The sequence below is a fragment of the Schistocerca serialis genome, chromosome 12, assembly GCF_023864345.2.
Source record: "Schistocerca serialis cubense isolate TAMUIC-IGC-003099 chromosome 12, iqSchSeri2.2, whole genome shotgun sequence".
NCBI classification, from domain to species: Eukaryota; Metazoa; Arthropoda; class Insecta; order Orthoptera; family Acrididae; genus Schistocerca; species Schistocerca serialis.
This window is the reverse complement of record NC_064649.1, coordinates 26,781,656-26,800,605: the sequence shown is the minus strand read 5'-3', so window position 1 is coordinate 26,800,605 and position 18,950 is coordinate 26,781,656. Positions and strand designations below refer to the sequence as shown.

At 40.8% G+C, this 18,950-nt stretch overlaps 1 protein-coding gene across 1 annotated transcript in view; it reads left to right on the top strand.

The window, feature by feature from the left end:
- The window catches only part of LOC126428458 (phosphoserine aminotransferase), a 111,823-nt gene that overhangs the window by 64,532 nt on the left and 28,341 nt on the right, over positions 1-18,950 (top strand). The window contains exons 3-5 of the mRNA XM_050090392.1: positions 774-904; positions 6,604-6,719; positions 14,654-14,815. Coding sequence (XP_049946349.1) covers positions 774-904; positions 6,604-6,719; positions 14,654-14,815 — 409 coding nt within the window. The remainder of the gene's footprint in view (positions 1-773; positions 905-6,603; positions 6,720-14,653; positions 14,816-18,950) is intronic.

Here is an 18,950-nt window from a genome sequence, read left to right as displayed (position 1 = left end):
ATGCTAGACAAAGTTTATACAGCTCCAGTAGATTTTGGGCATTCAGTCACATAAATTCCACTTCTTATTCTTCTTCTTCCTCTTCTTCTTCTTCTTCCAATATTTTGACTGAACAACTCTAATATTAGAAGAAGAAGAAGAAGAAGATGTGGGATTCATGTTGCTGCATGCCTGAAATTTAATGGTCATTGCTTCACAAAAATGTGAAGATGTGCAAAATTTATACGATTCACAGACAGCACAAGACTTCCTTCATTTATTTAATTAGTGATTGCAGCAACAAGAAGCGCATCCAGCCGTGAAGTTAATAAAATGAATTTGCTAGTGGATCCCACACTAGGCAGGATTAACAGTAAAAAGAAGATGAAGGAGAACAAATTGAAGTGTAGTGCAGCTTGATGTCTACGTTCGTACCATATCTAACACAGTTTGCCATATATAACACTTTTTGCTGTGACAACTGAACCTGACAAGTAAATACAGAAAATCTATATTAAATAATGGACAAATCTCCAGTAAGAACATTTATGCATATTACGTACATCAACACGATTGAAAAAGACTAACACCTCACATGTTGATCTTGTATTGCTCCTTTGATCTACCTTTTTTGTTTAGCTGTATTTGTAACTAGTTGGGATGTTTACTGCAACCAACTACCAGGTTAATGCCATTTAATGCTTTAGATACATGCATTTCACAAATTTAAGCATATTTATGTTTGGGGTGCAGACATATGAACAACATTTCAGAAATTTGTGTCTTTCTTCCAGATATTGCTTCAGGCTCAACGTGAGCTCTTGGACTACGACAACACTGGCATGAGCATCATGGAGATGAGCCACCGGTCTGCCAAATACACAGAACTCAACAACAGAGTCCAGCAGGACATGCGAGACCTCTTGTAAGTTTTGCTTTGTGATCCTACTGGGAAAAGAAATTGCTGATTATAATTTAAGTAACTTACTTATGCAAGTGGTTGTGCTTTGCCTCTAGGGAATGAGTGGTGTAGTAAATCGTACATTATCACACCTTCGCTGCCAATACTGCATTGCCTGCCATTCAGCTGCATCGGGGCACTGACTACATGTTGCTGATTGTGGCCCAGTCCATTAAGGTGGGAGGTGCAGGAGGCATACGTATCAGGGTAGGAGGCCCCCGTGTCGATGCAGGAGGCATATTCATCGGAGTAGGAGGTGCCCGTGTCTGTGCAGGAAACATCTGCATCAGGGTGAGAGGTACCATAGTCAGTGCAGGAGGATTTTGTGTCAGGGTGGGAGGCCCCTGAGTCAGTGCATGAGGTGCCTGGGTCAGGGTGGGTGGTCCCCGTGTCAGTGCAGGAGGCATCTGTGTCTGGGTAGGAGGCATCTAAGTCAGTGCAGGAGGCATCTGCATCAGATTGGGAGGTGTCCAAGCCAGTGCAGAAGGCATCTGTGTCAAGGTGGGAGGTGCCCGAGTTGGTGCAGGAGGCATCTGCCTCGGGATGGGAGGTGTCCAAGTCAGTGCTGAAGGCATCTGCGTCAAGGTGGGAGGCGTCCAAGTTGGTGCAGGAGGCATCTGCATCAGGATGGGAGGTGTCCAAGTCAGTGCAGAAGGCGTCTGCATCAAGATGAGAGGTGCCCGAGTTGGTGCAGAAGGTGTCTGTGTCGGGATGGAAGGCACCCGTGTCAGTACAGGAGGCATCTGCGTCAGGGTTGGAGGTGCCCGTGTCAGTGCAGGAGGCGAGTGCGTCAGGGTGGGAGCACCCGTGTCAGTATAGGAGGTATTCGTGTCAGGGAGGGAGGCACCAATGTTAGGTAGGAGGTGCCTGAAGGCATGCCGAGGAAGACTGGTGTCCCATCTTGCAACAAAAATGCACTATAGAGGCTTTGAGAGGCGGAACTGGATCATTAGTCTGGTGGCAGTCCACCGGCAGAAGTATGGAGGGCACAGCAGCAGTGGTGTAGTAATGTTCATATTACTGCAATTAAGGCACTTTCTGTGTGTTGGCACCAGTTTGTGTATACCCTCTTCATATTGTGTGGCCACCTGACTATTTACCCAGGTCACAACAGCATCCTTTATGTCTTCATCATTGGTGAAACATTTACCAGCAACATGCTCCTTCAGTTTTGGGAACAGGAAAACGTCCAACGTTGCCAGGTCCAGACTGTATGTCTCACCACAGTCAAGGCTAGAGTCTCCCAGGAAATATGCAGACATGTATTGTTGTGCAACAGGACAATTCCGTGTGAGAGCTCGCCTCATCAGCAGTTTTGGATAGCCTGACAAAGATTTTCCACACCACACTAGGCATCACTGTTGACTGTTGTATTGCATAGCATGAAATTGATGTCCCAGAATACAGAAGCCATCAATTTTTGAGTTGGTGCAGTTTGTTTGAAATCCCATGGCTTCTCTGGTGACTGAGGATGATGCCACTCTGTAAACTGTTGCTTCATTGTGGGGGTTCTGTGAGAAACCCATGTCTCATCTCCTGTAACAGTCTGGTCAATAAATGTGTTGACATCCCTTTCCTAATGCTCCAAGAATGCTAATGCAGCATCGATTCTTGCAGCTTTCTGGTCATCCGTCGGCAGGCATGGCACCCTCCGTGCACTGATCTTGTGGTACCCTATGTTATGAATGAAAGTTTCATGCACAGTCGAATGAGATATTTCCTGACATTTCTCAGACTCATTTCTAATTGTGAATTGTCAATTCTTTCAAACAGTGTGATTCACCTTTTGTTTCAGTACATCTGTGATGATAGAAGGTCTCCCTGATCTCCCTTCGTCATGAACATCTGTTTTCCCATTCTTAAACATTATGCGTCAATTTTGGACATTGGCTGCACTCGTTACATCTTTGTGGTGAACATCACAGGGTCTAACATTTGCCGCCTGCAGAAAAAGACTAACACCTCACATCCAATGCAATTTGCAATCACTACAGCCATGGTCACAGCTATCTCTGCACTTACAACATCACAAGATCCGACACATGCATCATCTCTTTGCATCACACTGAACACAAGAAACCAATGAGTGGCTATCACAAGACAGGTGTGTGGACTGTATGCACAAAACATTGTTTACTTTGTGGATGATCCTCATACATCCTAGCCTGACACCTCGATTTATTATTATCTTTTCTGTAATTGAACTGCCTGTTTTATGTTTATTTTAGAACATAAAAGTTTTTGATTGTCTGTATAAGATGTTCCAGATATCATCTTCCTTCCATTACTATCCATATTTTGATTCTAATGACTAAGTCAAAAGCTTTCTCAAAGCAACATGTGTTTCTAGACTGAGTTTGTGTTATTTTTCTAAAGTTCTTTTAATGTTAAAAATATTATTGTTTGGGGAATTTCTGCTCCTTACAATGTCATCAGTTAGTCACAAAATAAATGTAAAAGCCTTAACTCACAGAGCATCCATCCATACTTAATAAGTTTGAAGTTTATTCCATCTGGACCACATGCTTTATGATTTCTCAGACTTTTAATAGCCCTTTGGATCTTTTCTAGTGTGGTAGAGCGAATTCACTGATTGTACTAGTGAATCATGTCTTCCCTACTTGAGGAGCATTATTTCAAGTTGTATTATGCTCAGAAAGAAAAATTTTTAAGAGAGTCAGAAAACTGGTTACTCTTATACTACAAAATTTTTTATAGTTTGTAAAATACAAAGCTACTGTGTATGAGGCTTTATTCTAGGAACATTAAAAAGCAAAATCAATTTGCAATTGTTTTCTTCAAATTTAAGGAAAATGATGTTGGACTTAATATATTCTGATCCAATAATTTGTAAAATGTACAAATAAAAAGTGATTAATAATGTAAATTCATAACTGACTAATAATAATAATTATTATTATTATAGAAGAACATTATCTTTTAATACAAAATTAAAATTTTCACAACAAAAACATTACAGTGTATAGTGTGTTCATAAAGACTGTCTTGCTGCCAACTGACTTAAATAGGATTTATATGCTTTCACCAGTCAAATTTTGAATGATATGAATAACCGAACACCTCCCATTGGGATTTTTTGTGATCTCTCAAAGGCTTTTGATTGTGTAAATCATGAAATTCTGCTAGTCAAGCTCAAGTATTGTGGCATGAGTGGGACAGTGCACAAATGGTTTAATTCGTACCTAACTGGAAGAGTACAGAAAGTTGAAATAAGTAGTTCTCGTAACATGCAAAGATCAGCACATTCCTCAAACTGGGGAACTATCAAGAATGGGGTTCCACAAGGGTCAGTCTTGGGTCCTTTGTTGTTCTTATTATATATTAATGACTTGCCATTCTATATTCATGAAGAGGCAAAGTTAGTTCTCTTTGCTGATGATACAAGTATAGTAATCACACCTGAGAAACAAGAATTAACTGATGAAATTGTCAATACTGTCTTTCAGAAAATTACTAAGTAGTTCCTTGTAAACGGACTCTCACTGAATTTTGATAAGACACAGTACATACAGTTCCGTACAGTGAATGGTATGACGCCATTAATAAATATAGACCTTAATCAGAAGCATATAGCTAAGGTAGAATATTCCAAATTTTTAGGTATGTCCATTGATGAGAGATTAAATTGGAAGAAACACATTGATGATCTGCTGAAACGTTTGAGTTCAGCTACTTATGCAATAAGGGTCATTGCAAATTTTGGTGATAAACATCTTAGTAAATTAGCTTACTACGCCTATTTTCACTCATTGCTTTCATATGGCATCATATTTTGGGGGAATTCATCACTGAGGAATAAAGTATTTATTGCACAGAAGCGTGTAATCAGAATAATAGCTGGAGTCCACCCAAGATCATCCTGCAGACATTTATTTAAGGATCTAGGGATATTCACAGTAGCTTCTCAGTATATATACTCTCTTATGAAATTTGTTATAAACAACCAAACCCAATTCAAAAGTAATAGCAGTGTGCATAACTACAATACTAGGAGAAAGGACGATCTTCACTATTCAAGATTAAATCTAACTTTGGCACAGAAAGGGGTGAATTATACTGGCACTAAAGTCTTTGGTCACTTACCAAATAGTATCAAAAGTCTGACAGATAACCAACAAGTATTTAAGAAGAAATTAAAAGAATTTCTGAATGACAACTCCTTCTACTCCATAGAGGAATTTTTAGATATAAATTAAGAAAAAAAAAAAATATTTAAAAAAATAAAAAAATAAAAATAAAAAAACACAAAAAAATAAAGTTGTTATATTAACTTAAGTATGTTGTTAAATTAACCTAATTATGTCATGTATTGGAAAATTTGACTCGTTCCACATCATTACGAAATATCGTATTCATGATCCATGGAACTAGTAGTAATCTAATCTAATCTAATCTAATCTAATCTAATCTAATATCAAACTAACATATTTTTTAAAACCATATTATTACAAAATTAAAAGATTCACATTAATCATTTTGATATACAATTCATAATACCTTTCAATTCTTTATTTAAATGCTTGTTTGTGTTGTCATTAAACAAAACTGTTAATCCAAAATCTAAATCTTATGGTTAAACATTTTGATTTTTAGAATGTTCATAATTGCCATTCTATCAGTTTCTCTTCAATTTTGGTGCAATTCTTCTTACTCTTCCAAGCAACCACAAACTGACATACCAACTTCTGTCTCATTACCAATTATCATAGGAACTGCATCAATAATCTACATCTCCTACACTCCATTTGTCATCCCAAAACATTAGCATAGCAAATTACTCACATCACTCTTTTTTGCTTCACTCACTCTACTGTATGGTCATTTAAATTGATAGTCCTTTTTTATTTTATTTTCCCTCTTTTGGCTTCCTCTTGAATTACCACCTACAGCAGTTTCTTCCTCCATCAACAAAAGAGCTGTGCTCTTACAAACAACTCACAAGTGAAAGATAACTGACATTATTGAACATGTAGCATTGTCGAGAAAAATGCACTCATTGACAATACAATCAGCTCAGCAAAGAAACTAATCAGCTTTGTGAACAGTAAATGTTGGACACAATACAATTTGAAACACACACTATGCAGGACTGAGTACAATTTGGAGAAAAAAAAAAAAAAACTGCAGTTTTCAGCAGCTATTTACTCTGTGAAATAGGATTTGTTACTATCTGATTTCACAGCATGGAAACCACTTTGGAAACTATACAAAAATGTATTGAAGTTAGTTTTGTTCATTGATAGATATAATATTTTTGAAACGATATTCCTCATTTGTTGCAGTGGTTTTATTGTACTACATTTTTTATAATGTTTTATCCATTGTTCTTTACTGATTACATTAATTCTAGTGTTGAACATTGAACATAATGTATATGGAAGGTAGAATTTTCCCTATAAAATGTTCAAAAACTTAAATCAGTTGGAAAGAGACAACACCAGAGTAAATGTAATCAACAAAGAACAATATAATGAACTTAAATGAACAAAATAAGAAAATAAATACATTTCTGATAAATTAAATACAGAAACAAAAGTAATATATTAGTAGATAATAGGAAAGAGATCCCTTATGATTATGTTCAGTTTTCTTAATTGCATTGATAATGTGTATTACTAGGATGATGTTTTGCTTCTTTGCAGAAAAGTACCAGATAATTACAAAATACTTTTCCTACAAGGTGGCGCAACAGGTATATTTTCAGCAGTTCCAATGAACCTCATGCCAGCTGGTGGAAGTGCTGATTACATTGTGACTGGTAAGTTACAAAAACAGTATTGTGTAATGTGACATGAACATTCCAAATTCAGAACTTATTTCCTTATTTATATTTCACTGTAGCACTATCACCAATCTCATAGTCAAAAGGAGTCATGAACTTTACAAGTATTACATCCATGAAAGTCTATTACTCTGATGGAATATTGTCAGGAATTGTTAATATTTGAGATACATTTTTTCCATGTATTAATGTATGTGGTATTATTACACAAGGTTGTAGGCTTACTGTACAATATTCAAACCTCCACGAGCAGCTTTCAATCTATAAATTAAGTTACAACATGTAGTGTCAAAACCAGGCTTGTGAGAAAAGGTGATGGTTTTCCCCAGTGTGTCATATACACAATAACATATGAAATATGTGTTGCTTACAAATGTTAGGATTTATGATATTATGTGCTATGATCTGATTGTCTCAAACTGATGATACAGAGAGGTGGAGGAACTGTCTTAGACAACTGTATGATTACATTTATTAGTCCCTCACCAATTTATTGGCAAGGAGTATTGTCATTCATTCATTGATTCAGTCATTCATTGTATTCTGAAGGTCATACTGAGAAGCAGAACCTTCAGGTATGTGGAATAGGCAAGTCATACAATAACAAAAGAACCACAACAGTATTAACAATACACAATCACTCTATTTCTTATCCCTAATTGTGCTTATACCAGCTAAATTTGTATATATTATAAGAATAGATGTACTTATGTACATATGTAAGTATGTATATTTGTTCCACATCTCCTAAACCAAACTTGATACACATATGAATTACTGTCTGGAAATAATCTATGTGGGGGGTGAGAACCACTTACGTATCAAATGGGCTGGGATGAAAAGGCAGCATAGCTCATGACATGTGAATGTGATGATGATGATGATGGTGATGATGTTTTGGTTTGTGGAGCACTGAACTGCACGGTCATCAGCGCCCGTACGGAGTCCCAATTTTTACACAGTCCAATTTTTTTTTCACAGTCCAGTGTAGCCACTGCCATGGATGATGATGAAATGATGAGGACAACATAAACACCCAGTCCCCGGGCAGAGAAACTCCTCAACCAGGCTGGGAGTCGAACCTGGGACTCGCCACTAGACCACACACTGTGGATGTGACTTACTTTAGACAGTCAGTATTTGAGAATGAGAGCACAAACTTCCCACATAATGTAAAGCCTCTACAAAACTGACAACCCCCAAAAAATGAAAAAACGAAAAAAGTGTGTTGCTTACTACATTTTAGTTATTCATGCAGTAAAACTGCTGCATGAAGCATGCTGTTTTAGTTTATTACTTCTTTACTACTCACTCATGTTGACTATGCTACAAATGTAGCACCATTCTTATCCATCATCTATCAGAGATCATTGGAACAGCAGAAAGATCCATGGGACTGGAAGAAGGCCCAGGTCATAGCAATCTATAGAAAAGGTAGAAAATCGGGTGCACATAATTCCCGGCCAATTTCACTCACATCAAATTGTTGTAGAATCATGGAACATATTTTTTGTTCAGACATAATGACCTTTCTAGACTCTGAGAAGTTCATCTGCAGAAACCAGCACGGTTTTAGGAAGCAGCAGTCATGAGAGACACAGCAGGCCCTCTATGTGCATGATATACAACAGGCTCTAGATACCGTCTCCCAGGTTGATGCCATATTTCTTGACTTTCGAAAGGCATTCAACTCAGTGTCGCACTGTCACTTGGTCCAAAAAGTGCGCACTTAAGATCTATCCGATGACATATGCGGTTGGAGAGAAAGTTTTCTAACTGACAGGGAGCAGTATGTCATCCTGAATGGCGTGACTTCAACAGAAACAAGTGTAACTTCAGGTGTGCCCCATGGTAGCGTAATAGGTCCACCGCTTTTTACGATTTACATAAACAATCTGGTTGATGGTATTGACAGTGGCATTAGACTGTTTGCCGATGATGCTGTAGTCTACAGGAAAGTAGTATCACATGAACGTTGTGAACGAATCAGTGAGGATTTGCAGGAAATAAATGTGTGGTGTAATGACTGGCAGTTATCTCTCAATATTAGTAAGTTCAACCTCCTGCGTATAACAAGATGAAAATCGCCATTAATGTACGAGTACTAAATAAATGCCCAGTCTTTGGAAGCGGTAACATCCGTCAAGTATCTGGGTGTGACTATTCAAAATGATCTCAGATAGAATGATCAGATTACACAAGTAATGAGGAAGGCAAACTCTAGATTGTGGTATATTGGTAGAATCCTGAGGCGATGCAGTCCTTCAACAAAGGAAATTGCTTACAAATCTTGAGTTCGTCCAGTATTAGAGTATTGTTCGTCTGTATGGGACCTTTACCTGTTGGGTCTGATTCAGGAGATTGAGAAGGTCCAAAGAGAGCAGCAAGATTCATGACTGGTACATTTAGCCATCACAAGAGCGTTAAAAATCTCATAGAAAGTTTGAAGTGGGACACACTTGCAGATAGACGACATGCTAAATGGAAGGGGCTGCTCACTAAATTCTGCAATCTGATCTTTGCCGAGGATGTAGAGCGTATATTATTACCGCCAACTTTCAAATCGCACAATGATCACCATTCAAAGATAAGGGAAATTAGATCTCGTACTGAGGCATTCAGACAATCTTTTTTCCCTTGCGGGATCCACGAGTGGAACAGAGCGGGGGAACTATGTCTTTGGTGCAAATTGTGCCCTCCGCCACAAACTGCTCGGTGGTTAGCGGAGTATATATGTAAATGTAGATTTAGATGTAGATGTAGATGTAGACTGTAGTCATGACTCATTTTGCAGATAGTATTCAAATATACCACTGAATGAACCAGCAAAATTTATCATTGTACAACTCGTATTTCAGGATGTATTATGTCGTAAACTCTGAGGTGCCTGAGAAACTGCCATATCATGTGTGACGTATAAATGTATTACTTCTTTGCTACTAACTCTATTCAAAATACACTACTGGCCATTTAAATTGCTACACCACGAAGACGACGTGCTACAGACGTGAAATTTAACTGACTGGAAGTAGATGCTGTGATATGCAAATGATTAGCTTCTCAGAGCATTCACACAAGGTTGGCGCTGGTGGCGACACCTACAACGTGCTGACATGAGGAAAGTTTTCAACCGATTTCTAAATACACAAACAGCAGTTGACCGGCGTTTCCTGGTGAAACATTGTTGTGGTGCCTCGTGTAAGGAGAAGAAATGCGTACCATCACATTTCTGACTTTGATAAAGGTTGGATTGTAGCCTATCGCGATTGCGGTTTATCGTATTGCAACATTGCTGCTCACATTGGTGAAGATCCAACGGCTGTTAGCAGAATATGGAATCGGTGGGTTCAGGAATGTAATACAGAATACCGTGCTGGATCCCAATGGCCTCGTATCACTAGCAGTCGAGATGAAAGGCATCTTATCCGCATGGCTGTAAAGGATTGTGCAGCCGTGTCTCGATCCCTGAGTCAACGGATGGGGACGTTTGCAAGACAACAACCACCTGCACAAACAGTTCGATGACGTTTGCAGCAGCATGGACTATCAGCTCGGAGACCGTGGCTGCAGTTACCCTTGACGCTGCATCACAGGCAGGAGCACCTGCGATGGTGTACTCAACGACGAACCTAGGTGCATGAATGGCAAAACATCATTTTTTCGGATGAATCCAGGTTCTGTTTCCAGGTTCTGTTTACAGCATCATGATTGTCACATCCGTGTTTGGCGACATTGCGGTGAACGCACATTGGGAGCGTATATTCGTCATCGCCATATTGGCCTATCACCTGGTGTGATGGTATGGGGTGCCATTGGTTACATGTCTCGGTCACCTCTTGTTCGCATTGACAGCACTTTGAACAGTGTACGTTACATTTCAGATGTGTTACAACCCACGGCTCTACCCTTCATTCGATCCCTGCGAAAACCTAAATTTCATCAGGATAATGCACGAGCGCATGTTGCAGGTCCTGTACAGGCCTTTCTGGATACAGAAAATGTTCAACTGCTACCCTGGCCAGCATATTCTCCAGATCTCGCACCAATTGAAAACGTCTGGTCAATGGTGGCCGAGCAACTGGCTCATCACAATGCGCCAGTCACTACTTTTGGTGATCTGTGGTATCGTGTTGAAGCTGCATGGGCAGCTGTACCTGTACACCCCATCCAAGCTCTGTTTGACTCAATGCCCAAGCATATCAAGTCCCATTTTTGTAGATGACCCTTCAATTTCTGTATCCCCATGTCATAGAACTCCACTACCTACCTCTTCCTTGACTTCATCACTGCTCTGGAAGCATTGGCCACCCAAGTGTTCCTTTGACTTGGGGAACAAGTGATAATCACTATGTGTGAGGTCTGGACTGTAAGGTGGGAGGGGCATGACAGTCCAACCAAAGTTTGTCAAAACTTCTTGGGTTTGGCGGGAGACATGAGGTCAGGTGTTATAGTGGAGTAGTGTTACACTTTCTGTCAGTCATCCTCTCTGGTGGCTCTGGAGAGCTCCCTTGAGTTTTCGTAGTGTTTCACAATGACTCTCGTTGTCCCAGGGTCCATGAAATCGAACACCAGTGTCCCCTATGATCTCAAAACATAGTGGCCATGTGCATTGTCAGCAGAAGGAGTTTGTTTGAACTTCCTTGTGACTGATGTCCCTGAGTGATGCCATTGTTTAGATTTTTCTTTCATTTTGGGAGTGAAATGAAACACCCAGATTTCGTCTCTTGTAATAATGGAGTCCAAAAACCCTTCCTTATCTTCTTGACACTCTTGAATAAACTGGTGAGCAGAGTGAAGGCATTTTTCCTTGTGTTCTGCTGTCAGCATGCACGGTACCTATCAAGGTGATACCCCAATTTTTCTGTCAAAGCTCTTTCAACTGTAGTGTAAGAACTCTCAGGAATCTGAGCAACAGGCTCACAGATGGTGAACCTCCTGTTTTGAAGCACTTCACATTGGACCATCTTGATAACCGCCTCCAAAACTGAAGGTCTTTCACTCCATTCCTCATTGTGGACCACTTTTTGACCAGCACTAAATTCCCTGCATCATTTTTGGACATGTTGAACAGACATATACTTGTTGCCATACACATGTGTCAACAGACAGTGAATATGCATGAGTGGAGTTCCTTTTACTTGCAAAAACCAAATTATGGACTGAATCTCGTACTTGGCAGGTTCAAAAATGAGCACCTACATCAACGGACACTTGCTGAGCCAATACTGACAGAGCAACAAAGCGCAGCCCTGCGGAATCGAGAGTGGGGGAACAGCGGTGCACAGCTATGTTGACGGATTTCACTAGCACCTTCCCGTGCGGTTGGAGCTCTTTGGGAATCTTACTTTTGGATCAACCCTCATACGTGCACAGCTACCTTTAAATCATTCACACTGCAATGCATTTTCCTTAGTTAAGACCGTACTTGTTTACTGTAATGTGACCGTGTGTTTCTGACAATGGCCACAGGAAGACAAGTGAATAATATCATGGTTAGATAGTACTCAGCTAGTATTCATAGACATTTTAACGATGGACACCTGTGTGTGTGTGTGTGTGTGTGTGTGTGTGTGTGTGTGTGTGTGTGTGTGTGTGTGTGTGTTATGTTCCACATTTCCTTGTAAACAGCTGAGCCGATTTCAGTGAAACTTGGTACACATAGCCATTACTGTCAAGCAGCAATTGGTGTGGCGGTAAGAACCATCAACTTATCTTAGTTCAGGAAGTGTGACATCATAAACAATGAGATGCATCAAAAACTATTGAACTGCACATGATGTTTAAATTTATCACTTATTGCTATTGACTCCATTTGCAACACATATTGCAGACAGTATCCATATATGCCACTGAAGGTACCTAAAATATTATGTCATTGTATGACACAAAGATCAGGAGATATGAGTCATAAACATTGAGATGTGTGAAAAAATGCCACATGATGCATGAAGTTTTAATATAATTATTCTCTACTACTAGGACATTACTAGAGTTGAGTAAACTTAAGGAAATCCCTGACATCTGACAGTACTTTTGACAGCTCTCAACTGTAAAGTGCAAATGGCTGCAGGCAAAAACAGTAGGTGTCTGTAGAGCTACGAAGAAGCGTTGCCATGGTGGCGATTACAAAAGTGTGTTGGAGACATGTGAAGCAGCTGTGCACAGCATACGGAATTTGTTTCATAATTTAGGAGGAGTTTACATGAACACATGGAAATGAAATTTTTCAGTATTACACTACAAACATAGCTTATTTTTCATTTCTAATATAAAGTTGGTGAAATGAATACCTGCTGGGCAGTGGTGGGAGGGGGTGTCAGCTAGAGAGAGAGAATGAAATAGAGAGATAGATAGAGAGTGAGTGAGTGTTACTCAATTACATATGGTAATTTTCCAAGAAAATGGTTGCCAACTGTACCAACAGATGCTTGTTTACAGTACATCTTATTTGCCATCTATTCATTGTGTTTTGTAGTTCCAGCAAGAAGGAAAACTGTCAGGGATGTGGAATGAGTCAAGGTCTACATTAACAAAAGACAAAGACGTCACAAAAACTTAGCCTGTATACCATATTAACAGAAAAATATAAATATATTGTTTAATGCAGTTTGTATTTACATCTGCTAAATGTGAGTGAAATCAAAAGAAAGCTTCAGCCTCGTCAGTTATACTATATTGACTGGTTTTGCTAAATGAGGACAAACTGTGAGAAACAATCAGTGGATAAGGTCATATGGACAAAGACCAAAAATGCTTTCGAAGAGAGGTACACCCACTTGAAGATGAAGGTAAAAGATAGTTGACAATGTTGGTTTCAGTGACTTAAAGCACACATGAGAACACACCAGGCAACTGGGAATGTTCTTTCTGTATTAGGATTTTAGGTCCATGCTCAAGTAAGGGAAGTAATGTCCAGGATGGCAACACACATATCACTGCAAGGGGGTGAAATGGATGCCCCCACGGACATGCGGCCGTGACAAGACTCCCTATTGACTATTGATTACTGAGAGCCATTGGCTGGGTAGATGGAAGTGGGGAGGGGGTAGGGAAGGAGGGAAGGCTGCATGAGGTATGTTGGGTGTACCAGCGTATAGTGAGAGGCAGATCTTTTGACAGATGACTCAGTGACTGCACAACAACAGAAAAGGAGTTCAGAGGGTAGACACATAAGAGGTAGAGGGAGGGAGTGGGGGAGTGAGGGAAGGAAAGGATAGGGAGATGTAGGGAGGGACATGGGAGAAAGAGAAAAGAAGAGGGTTGGAAAAAGGGGGGAGGGGGTAGAGAGAGAGAGAGAGAGAGAGAGAGAGAGAGAGAGAGAGAGAGAGAGAGAGAGAATGTCAGTCTGGACAGGGAAGGAGTGGACTGCGAGATGGCAAGATATGCTGGAGCGACAATTCTCACCAACATAGTCCAGAGAAACTTGTGCTGGAAGGGAGTATCCAGATGGCCCGCATAGTGAAGCAGCTATTGAAGTTATTACTGTTGTGGTGCACAGAATTTTCGGCAACTGGACACTGAAGTTTGCAGTTGCCACAACTTGGCGATGGCCATTCATTCAAGTAGTAGTTGTTTACAGTAAAAGATTCAATTTCTGTAATTTCCTTATCTTTTGTTAGTATATTCCATGACTCATTCCACATCCCTGATGTTTCCGTTCTTGATGAGACCTACAGAATATGATGAGTGAATGTATATCATTTCTCTGCATAGCCCTCTATCTTCACAGAGAAAAGAACTAACAGCTAGGATTAGTTTTTGTTACAAATTGTTTTTCTTTTGATCTTTGTTTGTGGATTAAAAAAGTAACGGAAAATACATTTTGAATCAATTTTGTAGGGAAAAAGTTTGGGCATTGTGCTTATTAATTCTGATTTGAAACAAATGTATCTTTCTTTTCTCTTGTGCAGGAAGCTGGTCAAGCAAAGCAGCTAAAGAGGCAGCCAAGTATGGAAAAGTGAATATGGTTCTGCCAAAGATGGATGCGTACAATGACATCCCTAACGAATCTACTTGGAAGCTCAGTCCAGATGCATCATATGTTTATTATTGTGCCAATGAGACAATACATGGTTAGTATGAGATGAAATTTTAATTATTGGAAAAGTATCATCATTTTAGAAAGTGTAGGCATACTAAGTTTCTAAGTGATGAATGAAATCTGAAGTTTGCATTCATTTTTGTAACTATTATATCTGCCGTTTTTAGAAGTGTTGATATTCGTCCAGATTTATTTATTTTTTCCATTATTAACTTTATACAGACTACACTATTATAAGCTTACTGTCAATGAACAGAATAAAGTAATATGCCTTTGAGACTCCCATATCTTAACTTGCAAAATTACACATTCTACAGCATTCCTACCTCTGGTGTGTTTAATGTGTGAAACATAGTTCAACTGAGGAAAGAAAATCTACGAGATACCGGCTTTGCTGTGTTCTGTTTCATTTTGGAAATATGTCACTGCTACTGTGAAGAGGAGAGGATACCCATCAAAATTTACAATGGGCCTCATATTTTAGAAGTTATATCAACAAAAATAATCAAGTTTTGAAAATATAATGTAATTGGGTAGATAAAAAAATCTACTCACCAAGTGGTGGCAGGAGAACACACATATAAAGGTATTATGTATGCAAGTCTTCAGAGCCAATGGCTCCTTCATCTGGCAGAAGGGGAAGGAAGAGGGGTGAAGGAAAAGGACTGATGAGCTTTAAGAAAAGTGGTAGAGTTTGGAAAACTCACCCAGCACCCGGGGTCAGGGGAGACATACTGGATGAGATGAGAAGTTATTTATTTATCCAAGGTTTTTTTAACAACCACTAAACCACAATATAACTCTAAAACTATAGTCTAAAATTATTGATTGTGAGAATTTCATGCTTTGTGAGTCCAATGTTCAGTAGGCAGACTGGCACTATTGTTTGCTGCAAACAAGTCTTCCATAATACAGGCTTTGCTCAGATTACTGAAAACCAAGTGTTGAGAGTCGTGCCTTGCCCCACATTCACAAAGCTCAGCATCATTGACACCCCACTTCTTTAAATTAGTCTTTCATCTTGTCACCCCTGTTCTCAATCTGCTGAAGGTCTCTCAAGTGTCATATTGGAGAGGGGCAATCTGAGCATTGCTTCTATTTACACACATTGAAAAAAAGGTTTGCATCAATTCGGTTCCGAGAATTCTGGAACCTGTGCAGAAAAATGGAATAGAGATCCACATAAACATCATTTATGCCCTTTTTATTTTTTTATTCTTCATGAAAACCGCACATTGCATGTTGTACCACCATACAGCAACACCTTCTGGGGGGAGGGGGGGGGGGAGTCCAGATTACTGTACACACCGGTACCTCTAATACCCAATAGTACGCCCTCTTGCACTGATACATGCCTGTATTCATCGTGGCATACTATCCACAAGTTCATCAACGCACTGTTGGTCCAGATTGTCCCACTCTTCAACAGTGATTTGGCATGGATCCCTTAGAGTGGTTGGTGGGTCACGTCATCGATAAACAGCCCTGTTCAATCTATGTTTGATAGGGTTCGTGTCTGGAGAACATGCTGGCCACTCTAGTTGAGCGATGTTGTTATCCTGAAGGAAGTCATTCACAAGATGTGCATGATGGGGGCGTGGATTGTCATCCATGAAGACGAATGCCTCACCAATATGGTTGCACTATTGGCCAGTGGATGGCATTCACGTATCGTACAGCCACTATGGCGCCCTTTTTTTTTACCACCAGCGGCGTATGATGGCCCCACATAATGCCACCCCAAAACCGCAGGGAACCTCCACCTTGCTGCACCTCCTGGACAGTGTGTCTAAGGCATTCAGCCTGACCGTGTTGCCTCCAAACATGTCTCCGACAGTTGTGTGGTTGAAGGCATATGTGACACTCATCATTGAAGAGAACGTGATGCTAATCCTGAGCGATCCATTTGGCATATTGTTGGGCCCATCTGTACCGTGCTGCCTGGTGTCATGGTTGCAAAAATGGACCTCACCATGGACGTCTGGAGTGAAGTTGCGCACTGTGCAGCCTATTGCGCTCAATCTGAGTCATAACATGATGTCCTGTGGCTGCACAAAAAGAGTTATTCAACATGGCATTGCTGTCAGGGTTCCTCCGAGCCATAATTCGTAGGTAGAGGTCAATCACTGCAGTAGTAGCCCTTGGGCGTCCTGAGCGAGGCATGTAATTGATAGTTCCTGTCTCACTGTATCGCCTCCATGTCTGAATAACATTGCTTTGGTTCACTCCAAAACACCTGGACACTTCCATTGTTGAGAGCCCTTCCTGGCGCAAAGTAACAATGTGGAGGTGATCGAACCATGGTACTGACCATCTAGGCATGGTTGAACAACAGACAACACGTGCCATGCACCTCCTTCCTGGTGGAATGACTGGAACTGATCGGCTGTCGGACCCCCTCCGTACATTGTTGTACATGGTTCTTTACATCTTTGGGCAGGTTTAATGACATGTCTGAACAGTCAAAGGGACTGAGTCTATGACAATATCCACAGTCAATGTCTAACTTCAGGAGCTCTGGGAACCGGGGTGATGCAAAACTTTTTTTGATGTGTGTAGAAGTGAAACACATTTCAAATAATGGAAAATCCAGGATGGAATAATGACAATACTATGAAAAGGATAGTTGCTACTCACCACATAGTGGAGATGCTGAGCTGCAGATAGGCAGAACAAAAGGCGGTCAGATGAACCTCCCGGCTAAATAGGCCTTTATCAGAATTAGACAACACACACACACACACACACTCATGCAAATGCGACTTACACATATGTGACAACAGTCTCTGACTGCCAAGTGTGAATATGGTGCTCCGAGGAGATGCCACATACCCAGATTGGAAGAAGCTGCACTACATCATGTTGAAGAAAACCTGCCAATGAGTACAGGAGCAATTTTTTTGGCTGTTAGTGAGTGGAATAGTAAAACAAGTAATTTACTGGATCATGCCTAATCAATTACTTGTAAAAGTGGTTGTGTAACCAACATGGTTTCAAATGGCTGTAGCACAGAAAAGGTACATTTCTGGACATGGGCTCCAATTCAAAATATTACATACTCATTCCTCTCTATAACTCCCAGAAGTTTGTATGGGAATTTCTGAACACCCTGTATGTGAAGACCAAAGCCAGTCATGGAGTTAAATGAAGTATGTACACTGCTGGCCACCGTAAACGCAACACCAAGAAAGACAAGAGGTAGCACAACAAAATTTATTTTGTAGATAACATGTTGACAAAGTATCAAATGATTACGTTTACAGACATCTGTGACATGTGGTTCCTGCCAGAATCAGTAGCCAGAGTATCCGCCATTGTTGGAGATCACCGCTGCCACACGTCTCGGCATTGAGTCAAAGAGACGATGGATGTGTTCCTGGGGTACAGCAGCCCAAGCAGCTTCCACACGTTGCCAAAGATCATCTGGTGTGGCAGCTGGGGATGTAATCTGGGTCACTCGTAGAGCAACCTTGGACCACATGTTTTCTATCGGCGAAAGATCTGGAAAGCGAGCCGGCCGGGGAAGCACTTCAATCTGGTTATTGACGAAGAACCTTTGGAGAATGCGTGCCACGTGTGGTCACTCATTATCCTGTTGAAATATGGCTGTGGCCGAGCCCTGAAGGTAAGGAAGGACAACTGGCTCCAGCACCTCGGATATGTAGCGCCGGCTATTTAAAGTACCGGCAATGCCTACTAGAGGCGTGCAAGAGTAATATCCAATACCGCCCCATACCATAATACCTGGTGCAAGACCAGTGTGGCGGTGCATAATGCAGCTGACCAGCATCCTCTCTCCACGGTGTCTCCACACTAGAATCCGACCATCGTGGTGCTGCAGACAGAAGCGTGCCTCGTCAGTAAAGACAACGTCATTCCATTCTGCCGTTCACATCCGTCTGTCATCACACCATTGGCGACGGAGACGTCTGTGGTTCTGTGTCAATGGTAGACGAAGCAATGCACGTCTTGCAGACAGACCACTCTGCTTTAAACGGCGTCGAATGGTATGCGCAGACACTGGATGATGCGTTACAGACGCAATGTGCTGTGGTATGGTTCGGGATGTCACTGAGCGATCCGTCACTGCCATGCGCACAATTTGCCTATCAGCACGTGCAGTGGTGCACCAAGGTGAATGCGATGGACCACGTCGGTCCGTCGTA